Source organism: Hyaena hyaena, unplaced genomic scaffold (genome assembly GCF_003009895.1).
Source record: "Hyaena hyaena isolate Hyena2069 unplaced genomic scaffold, ASM300989v1 scaffold_1681, whole genome shotgun sequence".
Lineage (NCBI taxonomy): Eukaryota > Metazoa > Chordata > Mammalia > Carnivora > Hyaenidae > Hyaena > Hyaena hyaena.
In genome coordinates, this window is record NW_024082309.1 from 9,583 (window position 1) to 28,545 (window position 18,963).

Here is an 18,963-nt window from a genome sequence, read left to right on the forward strand (position 1 = left end):
CGTGACCGTTCCCTGGGCCACCAGGAGCCCCACTGGAAGGAGTTCCGCTTCGACCTGACCCAGATCCCAGAGGGCGAGGCGGTCACAGCTGCCGAATTCCGGATTTACAAGCTGGCCAGCACCCACCTGCTCAACGGGACCCTGCACGTCAGCATGTTCGAGGTGGTCAGGGAGCAGTCCAACAGGTGCCTGCCCCACGCCCCGCCTCCCGGTCCAGCCTCCGTCGGTGTGTCTGGCCCAGCCTTGGAGGGGACATGTCCCAGAGGTCAGAAGGGGAGCTCCCTGGGGAGCACACCCTCAGAGACAGAAAGATTCTTGGCCCGAGGCCCCATGTCACTGCGGGCAGAGACCCAGAGCCAGTCCTGCTGCGAGTCCCCACCCTGCAGTCCTGGCCGCAACCTTGGGCGGGTCCCTGAGCTCCCGAGCCTCAGTCTCCACATCCCTGCGTGGGCGCAACACCACCTGTGGGGCAGAGGCAGCGCGATGAGGCGAGTGAGGCACCCGTCCCGAGGCAGGCAGGGTGGGCGCCCCACTCCCGGTCCGCAGGCGGGCGCTAGAAGCACAGAGGCAGCTGTGCCAGCCCTCGGTTAATTGTTCTTTCGTGTCCACAGGGAGTCTGACTTGTTGTTTTTGGATCTTCAGACGCTCCGAGCTGGGGACGAGGGCTGGCTGGTGTTGGACGTGACAGCAGCCAGTGACCGCTGGCTGTTGAGCCGGAACAAGGACCTGGGGCTCCGCCTCTATGTGGAAACAGACGATGGTGAGGCTCAGGGGGGCAGTGGACCTTCCCCGGGGGCTCCTCCGGCTGCTCCTCCGTGGGGGTCAACGGGTGCAGGGGCGAGGTTGCCTCAGCAGGGGGCCCCCTACCACGGTGCTCTCTCTCCTCTCCTTGTGCGGAACCCACACTTGAGCTGCTCCCCAAGAGCAGCCGTGCAGGTTGGGAGCTCCCCTACTGGGCAGGGGACGAGGGGAAGTGGTGACACCCTCAGACTTGATCAGACAGGCCTGGGTTTGAATCCCAGCCCTTGCAGCGCTCTAACTCGGTGACCTTGCAGGATACTGACCTTCCAAGCTTCACTTTCCTCATCTGTAGAATGAGGATCACACCTTCATTCATCCATAGGTATCTGGAGAAGAGCCTACTTTATGGCAGGAGGTGGGGATGGAGAGGCCGAAGGTGGGCACAAGATTGATGTGTCTGAGCTGCAGGAAGGGGCGGCCGTGGCCAGAGCAGGGGGGCCCAGGGCCAGATGGGAGAGGAGACTGAGAGCTGGCAGAGCACATTCCTTTTTTTTTTTTTTTTTTTTAATTGTACTTACTTTTTTAATGTTTGTTTATTTTTGAGAGAGAGTGTGTGAGCTGGGGAGAGACACAGAGGGGGACAAAGGATCCAAAGGAGGCTCTGCACTGATAACAGAGAGCCCGATGTGGGGCTCAAGCTCATGAACTGAGAGATCATGACCTGAGCCAAACCTGGACGCTTAACTGACTGAACCACCCAGGCCCCCCTAAATTTTTAAGTAATGTCTGTAACCAACGTGGGGCTCGAACTCACAGCCCTGAGAGTAAGAGTCACATGCTCTTCCAACTGAGCCAGCCAGGCGCCCAGGGCACGCCGTGGGTAAACCAGGGCCTGGTGCAGGAGCATGGAGGGTGGCTCACTGTGTTTCACATCAATGGAAGATGGCAGGGTTTGATTCAGGTTTGTAGAGAAGAGCCCTCTGAGGCCCGCCCCCCCCGCCCCCCACAAGGAGGACATCACTGTAGCCCTCAGCAGGACAACACTTAGTGACTTGCTTCCCAAAAGTACAGCCGGGACGGGGTGGGGGAAGTAAGTCACAGAGGAGAAAGCTGACGGTGCTGCCTCGGCAGGTGATCCAGGTTCATGTGAATGTCATGTACACCCCGTGTCCCCTTGACATGAAGGGATGGGAAGGGCCCTTCATCTTGTGCTCTTCCCCCCAAACCCTGCCACCCCATCTAACCATGAGAAAAACTCAGAAAACAGAGACTGAAGAACATACTACAGGGTGCCTGTCAGGTACTTCTCCAAACCAGCATCATTACGAAGGAAGTCTGAGGTATTGTGAGAGCCCGGAGGAGCCTGAGCAGCTGTAACAGCTGCCTGCTGCGTGGGACCCTGGCTGGGACCCTGGCTGGGACCCTGGCTGGGACCCTGGAAGAGAAAGAGGACGTTGGGGAATCTGGTGAGATCCAAATAGATCGTGTTAATTTATCATAAGACACCAGTATTGGTTCATTAGTTGTGAGAAATGCACGGCAGTAAATTAACTTACTATTTTCCGGGGGAACTGGCTCTGAGTATCTGGGAACCCTGGGCTTTCTGAGCGGTTTTTCCTTAAACCTCAACTATGATAACATGAAAACTTTATCGGTATGTAGCAACACCGCCGACCCCTGACGTCAGCAGGGAGGGCAGTGTGCGGGGGCAAGAGTGCAGCCAGAGAGGCCCAGGAGCCACCCAGCGTGGAGGTGAGAGTGGAGAGGGGCTTGTTGGTGGCAGCAGAAATGGAGAAAAGTGGGTAGCGGAGGAATCATGGAAAACGTGGAGTCAGGGGCCGTTTTTAGTAGACGTTTTCCTGAGTCAAAGAGGAGGAGGGGCAGGTCTGAGGCAGGTCATTGGGAGCCCTGGTAGATGTTCAGATGACACATCATCCAGGACAGGGGGCGCAGGTGTGGGGAGTGCTGCCTGCAGGCCAGGGGACTGGAGCAGGTCACCCGGGAAGGGGGTGGTGGAGAAGGAAGGTAATCGCCCAGAGCTGAGGGGTCTCCAACAGGGAGAGGTCTGCCCAGAAGGGGCCATGCGGTGGACCTCCCTTGCCCTCAGGGCTTTGCCCTGGACATGGGCGGCCTTCCGCCAACCCCAAGAACTCAAGGTCGCGTCTTCTCCTCAGGAACGCAGCTGCCTCCGCGTGGGGACTTAGGGTTCGGAGCCCCTCGGAGTGAGGAGGGGTCCGTGGGAACGCACGGTCCAGAGCGGGGAGGGGCCCATGGGGACACAGGGTCTGGAGCTGCTCGGAGCGGGAAGGGGCCCGGGGCGCAGGGGCTACCCTGTCTGAGCGTCACCGCCCCGCGCACCCTCCCTGCTCTGTGATGCAGTGGTCTCGGCGAAGGCATTGGCCTGTCCCCCGCTAGTCCGGGCCAGATCAGGGGCGCACGATGGCGGCCCTTCGGAGGCTCGCGCTGGTGCTCGGGCGCGGCGTCCCCGCTGGCCGCTCGGGGCCCGCGCTGGCAGAGGCGAAGGGCGGCGAGCGCGGCTTGGCCACCAGCGCTCGCGCCCGCGCTAAATTCTACGCGGATCCCGTGGAGGCCGTCAAAGACATCAAGGACAGGGCCAAGATCATGATTGGTGGCTTCGGGCTCTGCGGGATTCCAGAGAACCTGATAAAGGCGCTGCTCCGGACGCGCGTCAAAGACCTGACCGTGGTCAGCAGCAACGTGGGCGTGGACGACTTCGGGCTGGGCCTGTTACTGGAAACCAAGCAGATCACCCGCATCATCTGCTCGTATGTGGGGGAGAACGCGCTGTGCGAGAGCCAGTACCTGGCAGGCGAGCTGGAGCTGGAGCTGACCCCCCAGGGCACCCTGGCCGAGCGCATCCGCGCCGGGGGCGCCGGGGTACCCGCGTTCTACACGCCCACGGCCTACGGGACCCTGGTGCAGGAGGGAGGCGCCCCCATCAGGTATGCACCCGACGGCCACATCGCCATCATGAGCCAGCCCCGAGAGGTGAGGGAGTTTCAGGGGCACCACTACCTTCTGGAGCAGGCCATCACCGCCGATTTTGCTTTGGTGAAAGGGTGGAAGGCCGACCGCGCAGGAAACGTCATCTTCAGGAAAAGCGCCAGGAATTTCAATGTGCCCATGTGCAAAGCTGCGGAAACCTCCGTGGTGGAGGTGGAAGAAATTGTGGACGTGGGGACCTTTGCCCCGGAAGACATTCACGTTCCTAACATTTATGTCGACCGTGTAATCCAGGGAGAAAAATATGAGAAAAGAATTGAGCATCTAACCCTCAGAAAGGAGGAAGATAAAAAAGCCAACTATGCAGATGACATCAGGGCCCGAATCATCAAACGGGCAGCTCTTGAATTTGAAGAAGGCATGTATGTCAATCTGGGCATAGGCATCCCGCTTCTGGCCAGCAACTACATCAGCCCAGGCATAACTGTTCATCTTCACAGTGAAAATGGGATCCTGGGCTTGGGTCCGTTTCCATCAAAACATGAGGCAGATGCAGATCTCATCAATGCGGGCAAGCAGACAGTCACTGTTTTCCCCGGGGGTTGTTTTTTCTCCAGCGATGACTCGTTCGCCATGATTCGAGGGGGGCACCTGCACCTCACCATGCTGGGGGCCATGCAGGTCTCCAGATACGGTGACCTGGCCAACTGGATGATACCCGGGAAGAAGGTGAAAGGCATGGGGGGGTGCCATGGATTTGGTGTCCAGTCCCAAGACCAGAGTGGTGGTCACCATGGAACATTGCACCAAGGCCAACGAACCCAAAATCTTGGAGAAGTGCACCATGCCGCTGACCGGGAAGCGCTGTGTGGATCGCATCATCACCGACAGGGCCGTGTTTGACGTGCACAAGAAGAAAGGTCTGATGCTCATCGAGCTCTGGGACGGGTTGACCGTGGACGACGTCAGAAAGAGCACAGGCAGCCCCTTTGCCGTGTCACCGAACCTCAGACCCATGCAGCAGGTGACAGCCTGACCTGGGGAAGGAAGCCCTGGTCATAGAAGGTGGGTTTCATTTTCACCTGCTGTGATCTCACCCAGGGAGGGCGTCATCACGTCTGTCCATTTGTTCGACCAACTCTCCTGGCATCTCAGACTCGGATACCACCACCAGACTGTTCTCTCAAGAGGAATATGGCTTTAATTAAAAACAAGAAGAGAACATAGGTATTTCTCTTGTATGTTCTGTGAGTCCCGAGATAGAACTGGTTCTGTCGTCAGGCACTCAGATGCCCTCCTCACCGTGATGGTTACATTAAATTCCTGCGCCTCAGATGATCCCACAGGAAGGCTTTCATTGAGGGGCCTTCTATGGTGAATGAGCCACGAATTGGGGGTGGGGGAAATGATGAGGAAGGAGTAACCACTCCCGTATTCCCAGGGGCCCACTTTGTCAGCACTGTGAAAAATAGGCAGGCATGAACACCGTGGTCTCTGCATGAGATTGTCTTCCTTCAGCCCCTCTGACTTTTCGTCTGGGGCCTTTCATGTTGCCGCTAAATTGTCTTTCCCTGTAGCCTCAGGTCTTCCTCCCTGCACATCCTCTTCCTCATGGCTAAGTAGATGTCTCTGGAACATGGCCAGAGCACTGGTAAGGGCAGTGACAGGCCAGGGAGAGTTCTCTGTACATACACAGTGCACTTGTATATTGCCAAAGGCAGCAGCTTGTGGTGGGAGGCATTCTAGAAACCTGAGATGGACTTCAGAGTCTTCTCATCTTCAGTTGTGGGGTTTCTGTGTCATCCAGGGCACTCAGACCCTTCCTCTCCATCTTGGAGCCCCAGTCCGGACTGTTGTCACTACTCCCTTGTAACCCAGGAGGGGCTGTGAGGTTTTCATGGTGAACCCACAGTCTCGAAGTCTTCAAGGAACAAAATGAGAGTTCAGTTCATGTGCATGTGTGTGTGCACACGTGCCTGCACACCCATGTGCGTCTCTAAATATGTACGTGTCCAAATATGTGCATGCGTATGATGTTAAAAGCAAAACCTGACAAGGAGCATGTGCTTTCTCAGTGTCATTCTCAGGGTGCACACAGCCGTTGGGAGCATGTGGGTAAGAACGGTAAATTCTAGCTGGTGAAGGAAGGCCTTGCAGAGAGGCCTCTCCCTGAAGGAAGTGCCACATCCCGGATTGGAGGGATGGGGACACTGCTTGCTGAGGGGATGGTCTGGGGCCAGGGTAAAAGGCCACGGACCATGACCAGTTTGGGGGTGGAATGGAAGGTCATCAAGTGGACGGATAGTGGGGAACTTTTTGGGGTTTCTGGAGAGGGGACTTGATCTGCCCTGGGTGTCAGGTTTCTAGCAGCAGCGTGGAACAGGCAGAAGTTTCCAGGAGCAGACAGTGAGAGGTGTGTACAATGGTAGAAAGGAGGAGAAGGATTGAGTTCCTTGTTCTCATGTGATTGAGTAACTTAGGCAAAAGGGCCAATGCAGACCTGGTCCACAGCTAGGATTCCCTCCAAAGGTTTCAACCAGGTGCCCCAATTCTCCTGCAGCATGGCACCAGGGTCATGGCCATGACCACGGGCCTAGGTGGGTCAGGATCTTTGCAGAAGAGTCAGGTAGTGTCCAGAGCACAACGAGGCCTTGGAGAGAGGTGGGAGTGAGCTTGGCCTGGCACAGCTGGGGAGGGGAGTTTATTAGGGCTTGACCATCTGCTCTAGGACAGGATGGGGCAGGTGAGCTGCCAAGACATCCGGGCCCAGATGGAACAGACTGAGAAGTGGGATGAGGCTAAAGGTCACCCCCGCCCCATGGCCCAGATGCCACGTGGCATCTTCCATCCAGGCCTAAGCGGAAAGGGCCCGGTGTGGCCCACATCTCATGGCACGATGATACACACCCCATCAACTGCCAAGGGGACAGCGTGCCTGCCAGAACCCCCACAAAGTCAGGTGTAGAGGCAGGGCCCCTGGCCCCCTGAGGCTCCCACCTCTGCCTTCCTAGAAAGGAGCCTTCCAGAGCTGGGCAGCCTAGGGGCCTACCACCTAGACAGCCCAGGCCTTCCCTGCGGGAGACCCCAGTAAGATCCCTGACGAGACGGGTGCACAAAGAAAAGCAAATACTGAACACAGCCTCGGAACAGATCGCCCTCCCTGACCCCTCAATGGACAGCTCTCTCCAGGGAACAGGGACAGAACACACACAGGCCTGGAGGGCTTCCCGGCCCAAGGTCATGGAGTTCCACTCCAGTGCCACGCTGATGGCAGTCGCCCTCGTGCTCCGGTCCACTCATTGCCTCCCGGTGGCCTCCCTGGCCTTTCTCCTCTGCTCACAGGGCTTGTATGGGTCTTGTGGCTCTGTGTCCTCATGGTTCTGCTGCTTCCTCGTGACTGACTTGCCGTGACCCAAACACTCCCAAATAGCTTCTCTATGGGCTCCTTCCAGTGTCAGCCCCTGCAGCTGACACCCTCCTGTCCCAGTAGGATCGTTCCCGACTGGTGCCTCTAACGTGTCCGGTGCATTTGGTTGTGGCAGGTGATGTCATAGTTCAAAGTTTAGTCTCTGGATTGATTAGGTCAAGCAACTTGGCCCAGGGCCCCCGGTCTAGAGCCCAGCAGTTTAAGGGCTGACCGTTGCCAGCTGAGCAGGACTATGGGTGGGATAGGCCGTGTCCTGTGCGAGGTTTCACAGAGAATCAGGACACCTGCTAATGGAACAGACATATGTCTCTGTGTATGTGTATGTCTGTATCCTGTAAAATAGATGCTTGTGTGTTGTCATAGATACATACATATGTGTGCCTCTGTGTGTGTGTGTGTGTGTGTGTGTGTGTGTCAGGGGGGCAACACTGAGGTGACGTACATGGAAGCTGAACAGTTCGCAGTGTGTTTTAAGAACCATAGGGGCATCTGGGTGGTTCAGATAGTTAAGCGACCAGCTTCAGCTCAGGTCATGATTTCGCACTTTGTGAGTTCGAGCCCCACACTGGGCTCTGTGCTGAAAGCTCGGAGCCTGGAACCTGTTCGGATTCTGTGTCTCCTTTCTCTGCCCCTCCCCTGCTTGAGCTCTGTCTCTATTTCTCTCAAAAATAAATACTAAAAATAAAAGAACCATAAAAATCCATTAGTAATCACCTCCTGTCATTTAGTTAAAAAAAAATTTTTAACGCTTATTCATTTTTGAGAGACAGCATAAGCAGGGGTAGGACAGAGAGAGGGAGACTCAGAATCCAAAGCAGGCTCCAGGCTCTGAGCTGTCAGCACAGAGCCCGACTCAGGTCTCAAACTCAGACTGAGAGATCATAATTTTAGCCGAGGCATACACTTAACTGACTGAGCCACCCAGGCTCCACTCCTGTTGTTTAGTTTAAGGAAATTCCATGGGAAATGAAAATGAAGAGGTCTATCACTTTTTCGTCTTTTAATGAAAGCCAGGAAATAACCTAAATGTCTAAAGTTAAGCTAATCTCTAAATATTATGGCATATTTTCTCAAAGGAATTTTGAAACATCCATAGTGGAGACCTTTTAACAGCAATGAACATATTTGTATGAAAAAGTTGGAAAACTTACAGACTTCTTTGTTAAGGTCACCATTGTGTAACAGTTCACTTGACAAGAAAATATTCCAGAAAAATGAAAATGATGTGTTGGGGTCAGGCAGAGGTTTCTGAGTGATATTTTTCCCCAAAGGTTACCTTACAGTTGCTATTGTGTACTACAAATTGTATTTGTACTACTTTGACAATTAAGAAATCAAGAGGTCATTTGGAAATACAAAGAGGTACAGGAAGTTGGTTTTATTGGTGGAGTCGACAGTTTCAGGGATCATGAGTGTGTTTCTCAGGGCATCCTCGTCTCTAAGCAGCTGTGGGGTCAAATCCCATTTGCCTGGGTGTCCCTCTTCCTAGCCAGAGGTCCCCATCATGTCCCCGCCCACAGCCTTTTCTCCCTTTTTTAACCCACAAACCCGGGAGTAGGACCTTAAATGGATAAGAACTTGGGGCAGGACCGAACCCCCGCTCCAGGACTTTGGCCAGATGTCTCTGCCCGGCTGAGCCCGGGGTCTCATTTGTGGACATCGGGGGACAGTTAGTGCCCTGCTCGTGGCCGTGCTGGCCAGAGCGAGCCCCAGCTGCGTCCTGGCGGCTGCTCCGATCTGTCAGGTCTGAAGTCCATCCCCAGCCCCAGAGCGTGTGGGGTGGACGGAGAACGCGGAGCGTCACACGGAGGTGGGAACCGCGCTACTGCAAGCCCCCAGCAGGTGGCTCTGAAGTCTCTCAGTGCAGCCTGAGGTCCAGGGGGACTGGAGACGCATGGGGTCGCGCGTGTGAACTAACTCCAAACCTGTAAAGTGCTTCCCAGACGGCAGTGTTCACCGTTATCACGAGCAATGACCCTGTGTTCTCGAGGCCCCACCCCCCGTCTTCCTCGACCTGGGACTCCGGTCTCTGGACGAGGAAACTGAGGCCCTCTGCCTCCGCGCCCCCGGGCCCCTGCAGGCCCCGGCAGGAGGGTCCCCGCAGCCCCGCGTGCACGGCCCCTGCCCTCGAGTGACCGCCCTCTCTCCTCTCTCCGTCTCAGGGCGCAGCGTGGATCCTGGCCTGGCCGGCCTGCTGGGGCGACGGGCGCCGCGCTCCAAGCAGCCTTTCCTGGTCACTTTTTTCAGGGCGAGCCCCGGTCCCGGCCGAGCCCCTCGGGCAGCGAGGCCCCTGAAGAGGAGGCCGCCCAAGAAAACCAACGAGCTGCCACACGCGAACAAACTCCCGGGGATCTTTGGTGAGGCCCGGGGTGGGCCGGGAGCCACCTTGGAGGGGACAGAACCCTCAGGGCCCTCAGTAGGCTCAGGCCGGGGGGTCACCCCCCACCCTGGCACTGCCCTGTGGACCGGCCTCTGCCATCCGCCTGCAGCCCCCAAGCCTCTGCCCTGTCCGTCCCTGACGCCCGGAAGTGCTTTCTGGGCCCTCCCCTGGCTCCCCAGGGCTTTTTCCAGAAGTCTCCCTCAGAATCAGGTGCCCCTTCCTCCAGGCAGCACAGCCCCTGGGGACCCTGCAGGATGCACGATTGTTTATGGGAAGGCTCCCCACCAGACTGAGCCCCTCAGGATCAGGAGCGGGCCGGCCCTGCCCTGCTGCCCCCCTTTCCTCCACGGGGAGTCTGCCCTGTGGCCTCTGTGAGCCACTCGGTCCCGTGGAGCGGGGTGGCAGGAGAGGCGGGGTGAGGTCAGTGCAGAAAAGGAGGAGCCACCTGATGGCCCAGGGTCCCCTGGGCTGTTTACTGAAGCACTGGGGGGCACAGGTGGGGAGTCAGGGGAGGCTGGGCTGAGCGCAGGGTTACTCTATACCTGAGCCACCTGGAGCCATGGAAGTTTCTCGAGCTGGGCCGTGGCAGCCGCAGAGCTGCAGGCTGGGCTTAATGAGACCAAATGCGTCCGTTTTACTTCATTCATTTATTCGCCAAGTGCCGGGTAGGGTGTCCCCCGCCCTGGGAGCTCCCTGCGGAAGCTGCCCGGAGCAGGAGCCCAGAACAGCCTCGCTTCTGTCCCTGCAGATGACGTGCACGGAGCCGACGGCCGGCAGGTGTGCCGGCGGCACGAGCTCTACGTCAGCTTCCAGGACCTCGGCTGGCTGGTAATTTCTGACTCCTCCTCACGTGACGGGCCCCGCCCGGAGATCATAGGTGTATGTGCGGGAGCAGCTAGAGTTATGGGTGATTTTAAGTTTCTCCTGCATTAGGTTCTTCTGTATTCTCTGAAGGGAGAAGGTCTTTCTTTTATAGTGAGAAGGTGCTTTTGGGGGAAAACCACGGAACTGGGGCTGGTCTGAGTCCTCGGCCATAACACGTCAGAGCCGCAGCTCTAGGAGATGCAGGCGGCGGGGCAGGTGGGGTGACGATGCCCAGTGTACGTGAGGGGACAGAGCCGCGCCCAGCCCTGCCTGCCGATGCTCTCCCGGTGGACGACGGGCCCCTTGGGGGAGCCTGCCTGCGGGGACCCTAGGGTCGGCTGGTGGCGCTGGGGCTGCGGGAGGGGAAGGGCAGCCCTGAGTCGTCTCGGGCCGCGTGCCGGATTCAGGGCCTCGGCGGGAGGCGGGGGCATCTGGACGGCGCTCACCTTCTCCTATTCCCCCCCCAGGATTGGGTCATTGCGCCCCAAGGCTACTCAGCCTATTACTGTGAGGGGGAGTGCTCCTTCCCGCTGGACTCGTGCATGAACGCCACCAACCACGCCATCCTGCAGTCCCTGGTCAGTGCCGCGTCCGTCCTGTCCCCACCCACGGGGAGGGGCTCGTGCAGCACGTGGCCGGCAGCGCCTGCCCGGGTCTCAGGGAGCTCTCTCCACCCTTCCCTGCAGGCACACGCAGTTCCCTTCCCGTGTCTGCACAGGAACTGGGGCCTGTGTGGCCGTGCTCCTGTGTAGACCCCTGTGCATCTGCACCCGCGTACACCCGACTTGCCCTGACCGCTTGTGCACACCCAGATCCGTGCCCTGCACACGCACGTGTAAGGCATTCACGTACATATGTGGGCGCCCAGGTCTACAGGACATGCCTGCTTCTGGTCAGACACACAGCACGCACATAACACGTGCATCCCACCCGGGTTCCCGTGTGCTCTGAACACATGTCACCGCGTCCACTGGCCTCGGCCTCCTGTCGGACAGATGCCTGTGGGTGAGTGAGTGACGGGCACGTGCACTCGGCCACCTGCCGCACGGTGTACGCAGAGAGCGTTACAGTGTGGCCCGGGTGAGGGGCTGGGCTTTGGCCCCCCTTCTCTACACCTCCCCGTCGTCTTTTTCCTGCTCCCTTAGTTCTTCGCGTCTTCCGCAGAAGGTATGGCTACCAGTGCTGAGTCTGGGGTAACTTCATATGCTGAAAAATAGTTGCCATGAGGAACACGGCTGTTGCCTATAGCTAAGTGTTTCATTACAGCTCTGTGGTAGAATTTAAAATCTGGGATTGTGGCACTTCCAGTTTTGTTTTTCTTGTTCACGACTGCTTTGGCTATTAGGGGTATTTGTGGCTCTATTCAAATTTTAGGATTGTCCTAGCTGAAGAATGCTCTTGCCTTTTTGATAGGGATTGCATTAAATCTGTAGATTGCTTTGGGTAGTGTGGACATTCTACCTATATTGGTTTTCCCAATCAGTGAGCATTGAGTAGTTTTCCATGTCTGTTATCTTCGATTTCCTTCATCATTGTTTTGTAGTTTTTGGAGTACCGGTCTCTGCCTTCTTTGGTTAAGTTTATTCTTAGATGTTGGGGCACCTGGGTGGCTTAGTCAGTTAAGCATCGACTTTGGCTCAGGTCATGACCTCACAGTTCGTGGGTTCAAGCCCCGTGTCGGGCTCTGTGCTGACTTCCAGCTCAGAGCCCGGAGCCTGTTTCGGATTCTATATCTCCCTCTCTCTGACCCTCCCCTGCTCATGCTGTCTCTCTCTCTCTCTCTCTCTCTCAGAAAAAAAAAATTTAAAAAAAGGTTCATTCTTAGATGTCTTATTCTTTTTGGTACAATTGTAAATGTGGTTGCTTTCTTAAATTTCTCTTTCTACTGCTTCATTATTAGTGCATACAAATGAACAGATTTCTGTACATTGATTTTATAGTCTGTGACATGACTATATTTATCAATTCTAGCAGTTTTTGGTGGAGTCTTAAAGGTTGTGACACTTCTATATACAGTGTCACATCACCTCCAAAAAGTGAAAGTTCTACTTCTTCCTTACCGATTTGGATGCCTTTTATTTGTTTTTCTTGTCTGACTGCTGTAGCTAGGATTTCCTGTGTTGTGGAATAAAAGTGGTGAGAGTGGGCATCTTTGTCTTGTTCCTGACCTCAGGGGGAAGCTCTGGTCTTCAGCATTATGACGTTAGCTGTGGGTTTTTCATATATGGCTGTTGTTATGTTGAGGTAGGTTCCCTCTAAACCTACTTTGTTGAGGGTTTTATTTTTCCGTGAATAGACGTATTTTGTCAAATCTTTTTCTGCATCTATTGAAATGATCATATGGTTTTAATCCTCTTATTGATGTGATGTATTATATTGATTGATTTGCTAATATTGATCTATTGTTGCATCTTGGATATAAATCCACTTGATCATAGTGAATGATTTTTTAAATATATTGGATGCAGTTTGCCATTATTTTGTTGAGGATTTTTACATCTATGTTCATCAGCAATATTGGCTATAGTAGTCTCTTGTAGCGGCTTTTGTTTTTAATCTGGTTTTGGAATTGGGGTAATGCTGACCTCATAGAATGAATTTGGAAAATTCCCTTCCACTTTTATTTTTTGGAATAGTTTGAGAAGAATAGGTATAACTCCTTTTTATGGTTTTGGTAGAATCCATCTGTGAAGCCATCTGGTCCAGGACTTTTGTTTGTTGGGAGTTTTTTGATTACTGATTCAATCTCATGCCGGTAACTTGTTGGTCCAAATTTTCTGTTTTTCCTGCTTCAGTTTTGGAAGGTTAGAGGTTTCTAGGACTTTATCCATTTCTTCTAGGTTATCCGCTTTGTCGGCATATAATTTTCAGAGTGATCTTCCATAATCATTTGTATTTCTGTGTATTGATTATATCTCCTCTTTCATTACTGATTTTTAAAATGTTTTTTTCTTTTTTGAGTCTGACTAAATGTTTATCAATTTTGTTGATCTTTTCAAAGAACAAGCTCCTTCCTGGTTTCATTGATCTTTTTTTTTTTTTTTTAATAAGTAATCTCTACACCCAATATGGGGTTCAAACTCACAACCCCAAAATCGAGTTACCTGCTCTACCAACTGAAACAGCCTGGTTTTGTTTTGTTTTGAGTTTCTATTTTATTTCTGCTCTAATCTTTATTTCCTTCCTTCTGCTGGTTTTGCTTGTTTTTTCTAGCTCCTTTAAGTATAAGATTGGGTTATTTGAGATTCTTTTTTGCTTTTTGAGTAAGCTTCTCTGTATTGCTATAAACTTCCCTCTTAGGACAGCATTGTTGCATCCCAAAGATTTGGGACTGTTGTGTTTCCACTTTCATTTGTTTCTATGCATTTTTTCTCTTTGATTTCTTGGCTAACCCATTCATTGTTTAGTAGTATGTTATTTACCCTCCATGTATTTGTGCTCTTTCCACATTTTCTCTTGTGGTGGGTTTCTGGGTTCAGTGTTGTGGTCAGAAAAGACGCATCGTATGATTTAATCTTTTTAAAATTTGTTGAGACTTGTTCTGTGGCCCATCTGATCTATTCTGGAAAATGTTCTGTGTGTACTTCTAAAGAATGTGTATTCTGCTGTCTTAGAGTAGAATGTTCTGGATACATTTGTTAAAACCATCTGGTCAAATGTGTCATTCAAAGACAGTTTTCTTGTTGACTGTTTGGATGATCTATCCATTGATGTATCTAGGGCATTAAAGTCCCCTACTATGATTGTACTACTATCCATTACTTCATATTTGTTATTAACTATTTTATATGTTTGGTTGTTCCCACATCAGGTGCATAAATATTTACAATTGTTATATCTTTTTGTTGGATTGTTCCATTTATGATTATATAGTGTCAGACTTTTACAGTCTTTGTTTTAAAGCCCATTTTGTCCCATACAAGTATTGCTATCCTGACTTTATGTTCATGACCTCTTTGCATAATAAATGCTTCTCCATCCCTTTACTTTCAGTCTGCATGTGCCTTTAGACCTGAAATGATTCTCTTATGTAGGCAGCATATAGATGGGTCTTTCCAACTGCTGCTGTTTAAGTATCAGTTCCATTAACCTATGTCTTTTGATTGTTTAGTCCATTTACATTCAAAGCAATTATTGATGAGTATGTGTGTATTGCCATTTTGTTACTTCTCTTATGGTTGTTTTTGTAGATCTTCTCTGTTCCTTCCTTCCCTTGCTCTCTTCTCGCATGATTAGTTGGCTTTGTTTAGTGATGTATTTGGATGTCTCTTTAATTCTTGTACATCCATTACTAGTTTTTTATTTATGACTGTTAGGTTTTATATAACATTTGCTGCATTTAGCAGTCTGTATGAAGTTGATGGTCACTTAAGTTTGAGCCCATTCTTTACTCCTCCTCTGCCCCCATTATGACTTAGGTATATGGTATCATGCCTCAAATCCTTTTATTATGTGACTCCCTTGACTGGTTTTTATAAATACACCTTTATTCCCCCCTTACTGCTTTTGTATTTCCTACTTCTCTTAATTTTACTTAGGTTCTTTTCTTTCCACTCAGAGGCCCCTTTAACACTTCTTGTAAGGCTGGTTTAGTGGTCATGAATTCCTTTAACTTGTTTCCAGGGAAGTGCTTTTTCTTTATTCTGAATGATAGTCTTGCTGGATAGAGTATTATGGCTGCAAACTTTTCCTTTCAGCTCTTTGAATATATCATACCACTCTGTTCTGGCCTGCAGTTTCTGCTGAAAAATCAGCTGACAGCCTTGTGGGGTTTCCCTAGTTCATAACTTTTTTTCCCCTCTTGCTACTTTAAAAATTCTCTATCACTGCTTTTTATCATTTTAATTACTATAGGTCTTGGTGTGGACCTCCTTGGGTTGATTTTGTTTGGGGATCTCTGTACCCCCTGGATCTGGCTTTCTGTTTCCTTCCATTTCTTCATCCCTTATTTCCTCAAGTAAATTTTCTGCCCCCCTTATCTCTTTCTTTGCATTCTGGGATCCCTACAATGCAAATGTTATATGCTTGATGATGTTGCTGAGTTCCTTAAGTCTTTTCTCATTTTGCAGAACTTTTCTCGACATCTGGTGAACTTGATTACTCTCCACTACTCTATCTTCCAGATCACTGATTCATTCTCTGATTCCTCTTGCCTGCTACTCATTCTATCCTAGGGTGTTCTAAATCATTTATTGTATTATATATTTTTTTAAATTTTTGTTCTGTTTTTTAAGAGAGAGACAGAGTGCAAGTGGGGTAGGAGCAGAGAGAGGGACACACAGAATCCAAAGCAGGCTCCAGGCTCTGCTCTGTCAGCAGAGCCCAACGTGGGGCCCAAACTCATGAGATCATGACCTGAGCCGAAGTCAGCTCAACTAACTGAGCCACCCAGGCAACCCTCACTTATTGTATTCTTTGTCTCTGATTGGTAGTTTTTTATCTCTTTGTTACGGGCCGCACTGATGCCAACCACTCTCTTTAAAAAATTTTATTTTATGTAGGCTCTACACCCAATGTGGGGCTTGAACTTACAACCCTGAAATCAAGAGTCGCATGCTCTACCAATTGACCCAGCCAGGCACCCCTGATGTCCTCTACTCTTTTCTCAAGTACAGTATCTTTTTTTTATCATTCCTTCAAATTCTCTATCAGACATATTATCTCTGTCTTCCTTGGGTCTTTTGCCCTGATTTTGTCCTGTTCTTTCATCTGGAATATATATTTATTGGTCTCATTTTGTCTCTGTCTATTCCTATGTGTTAGGAAGGCCAGCTACATCTCCTGCTTTTGAAAGGAATGGCCTTCCGAAGGCCTCCTATAGTGCCCAACAGTGCAGTGCACCCGGTTCATCAGAAGCTGGTGCGTCAGGCATGTCTTCTAGGTGTGCCACATACAGCTGCTTCTGTGACTGAGTCACTTTTTCCTTCAGTCCAGCCGTCTGCAATAGTTCTCTGATGTCATGGGCAATGTTTGGTCCCTGTGGTGTTAGTGGGCCACTGTGGGGCACTCTGGGCTTGCGCTGAGTCACACCAGGCATTTGTACAATGCTGTAGCACCAAATCACAGGACGCTTTTCCTGTGTAACCCCTTGAGAAGCTTTCGTTGGTGGGCAGGGCCTGCAATCAGACGGTCTGCCCCCAGTCCCTGCCGGGGTGCAGCCTGACTGGTGCGTGTAGCTGTCCTTCCCTCTCTCCAGGGCAGGAGTCACTGAAGTGGTGCTGCCCCCCATCGGGGCTGCTTGAGCAGTGCCATGCTTGTGGTCCCACGTGGATGGGCTCCAGCCATGGGTGTACCAGGGGATGGAGGGGGGGCGCATCAGCAACGTGCACAGACACAGGATGTGCAGTGTCTACAAGGTTTGCACCCTGGACCTCTGTGAGAGGGGACCAGCTGCCACAGGGACCAAGACCACGGCCAGCCTGACTGGAGGGGCAGAGCCACCAGAGCTCAGGGTGCAGGGAGGTGGTATTAGCAGGGTTTGGATGACTGTCCTCTGCAGGAGGGGATCCTCGGTGCCGGAGCTGAGGCAGGTGTGGCTGGGGGAGGGGCAGAGTGGCAAGTGAGGCAGGGTGTCAGTGCCGCGCTGGTTCCCCCAGGTGGCATGTGTTTATGCCGGGGGACAGGAGGAAACAGCGCATGCCTGCTCCCTTGTCCCTGGAGTCCCCAGGTGATCTCTGTCCCTGGGGCCTCGCTCTGAGGGGAGTAAACAATTCCCCCTCCCAGATCCCCTGGGGGGTTTTCCACCTGCTGCTTCAGTGTTGTATCTCTGCCCGCGTCTCCTGAGGCAGGGTCTCGGGTTCCTCCTGCCCTCCCAGAGCCAGGCCGCTGGTATTTTAAATTCAGGTTTTAAGTCCTGCTGGTTGTTAGAACTGAAATTCGGCCACTCTGGTTTCTGAAGCCAAATACGGGAACTCATGTTTCCGCCCACGGGCAGCCCCACAGGCCGCGGTAGCTCCCCCGCTGCTCTTCCTGCCCTCCTCACGTGGCCTCTTCTCCGCCTTTGGTCGTGGAGTTTGCTCCGCTGGCCTTTGGGGCCTTTTCTGGAGTCTTTCCACTGAGGTGTCACCTGGCTGTGCCTGTAGGACACGGTGGGCTCAGGACCCTCCCACCCCGTCTTCTGCACGTTGCCATTCCCAAGTGTTTTAAACGTTAGTTGATTCTGGGGTAGAGATTTCTTTCTGGAATGTTGACCTAGAATCCTAATTCCTGGTATCCCTGAGCCTGCCTGGAAGAGGTTAAGGTGATGCCCCCAAGCAAGAGGAAACACATCACTGGCAGGGGCTTTGTGTGCTGATACTGCCTTTCTCATGTCAAGTGGGATAGCTGTCCCCAAGAGCCACCTTCTGGGAGCAGCTCAGGGGTGTTGGGAAGTGGGTCCCTGGGCTGTCCCTTATGCACGAGCTCCATGCCTCTCCTGGCCCTCGATGGTCACACCAGCAGATCCCATGTCAGCCCAGGACAGCTGGATGGGCTCAGGCTGCAGGGAGGCGTGGGCGGGTCCCACAGCATTGGGGTCCCAGTGAAGGTGGCGGGTGGATTTAACTCCAAGTAAACTGAGAAGCTGGTGCAGGGGGTTAGTGATGCAGTGTCAATGATCTGAACCTTAGACATGTTGCTCTGGCTGCAGTGGGCAGCTGGACGGGGTCAAGGGTGGAGAAGGCAGGGGACCCAGTGAAAGGGCAGCTGGAGGCAGGGCCCCTCTCAGGACTAGGTGTGGGGTAGGAGGAACGCTGGGGTCTGCAGGTGAGGACAGGGACAGGAAGCCTTGTCCAGGGTCAGAATTATTGCTGGGGTGGAGGGCCTGCTTTGTTGTGCCGTTCCCACGAGCCCTGGTTGTCTACTGGAATATTCCTTGTCTCCTTTTCCCTCCCCACTGAATCTGTGAGAGTAGGAACATTTCTGTGACCCATCCTGGCACAAGGCATGTGTCCTAGATACGTTTGTGTTGGAAATGAGAAAAGTACCATTCTACCTATTTGGCAGAGGAGAAAATGAGGCCTACAGATGCAGGATTTGGACCCAAAGATGCACAGCCAGTAAGTAGGTGCTGTGAGGTGTCCTCACAGCAGGCTGGCTCAGAACTGGGCACTGGGGCGCGGGGGCCAGGCTGCCGGACAGGCTCCCCCACCAGACAGCTCCATCCGGGTCCTGCTCGGCAGCCTCTGAGAGGGCGGGGAGCCCTGGCGGCGGCCACGACACATGGATGGAGCAGGCGTCCTCTTCTCTCCTGCCTCCCCACAGCCTCGGGCCGCCTTGGGGCCTGGCAGCGGGGGGGCCCTGACCCCGGGGTTCCTGTAAACTGCAGCTCGCCCTGCCAGGGCTCGGCAGAAATATTTTCAGGAGGCTGAAAACGGGCCGTTCCCTCAGGCAGGCTCTTCCTGGCAGAAAGGCTGCTGGGAGGGTAGCACGTCAGTGCCCCCTGTCCGAGTCCCACCGCACCTGAGAGCAGGGCCTCTGTGCCCTCCCTCTCGGTCGGCCCAGAACGGTAGCTGCCTTAGAAGTTGTTATCAGGGGTGGCGAGTGCTTTGAGGAGTGACAGCATTGAACACGGGGATGGACCCGGGGCCCTTGGTTTTTCCAGTTCTGT

The 18,963-nt window shown here is 53.0% G+C and overlaps 2 protein-coding genes across 2 annotated transcripts in view; both read left to right on the forward strand.

Annotated features, from left to right (window-relative positions):
- The window catches only part of LOC120226394 (bone morphogenetic protein 8B), a 21,586-nt gene continuing 2,623 nt past the window's right edge, over nucleotides 1-18,963 (forward strand). The window contains exons 1-5 of the mRNA XM_039224581.1: nucleotides 1-185; nucleotides 612-760; nucleotides 9,295-9,489; nucleotides 10,261-10,340; nucleotides 10,844-10,954. Coding sequence (XP_039080512.1) covers nucleotides 154-185; nucleotides 612-760; nucleotides 9,295-9,489; nucleotides 10,261-10,340; nucleotides 10,844-10,954 — 567 coding nt within the window. The 5' untranslated portion in view covers nucleotides 1-153. The remainder of the gene's footprint in view (nucleotides 186-611; nucleotides 761-9,294; nucleotides 9,490-10,260; nucleotides 10,341-10,843; nucleotides 10,955-18,963) is intronic.
- Nucleotides 2,436-4,919, forward strand: LOC120226392 (succinyl-CoA:3-ketoacid coenzyme A transferase 2, mitochondrial-like). The gene is given in 2 exon segments (XM_039224577.1): nucleotides 2,436-4,446; nucleotides 4,448-4,919. Coding segments are annotated over 2 exon segments (1,560 nt in total). The 5' UTR covers nucleotides 2,436-3,180; the 3' UTR covers nucleotides 4,742-4,919.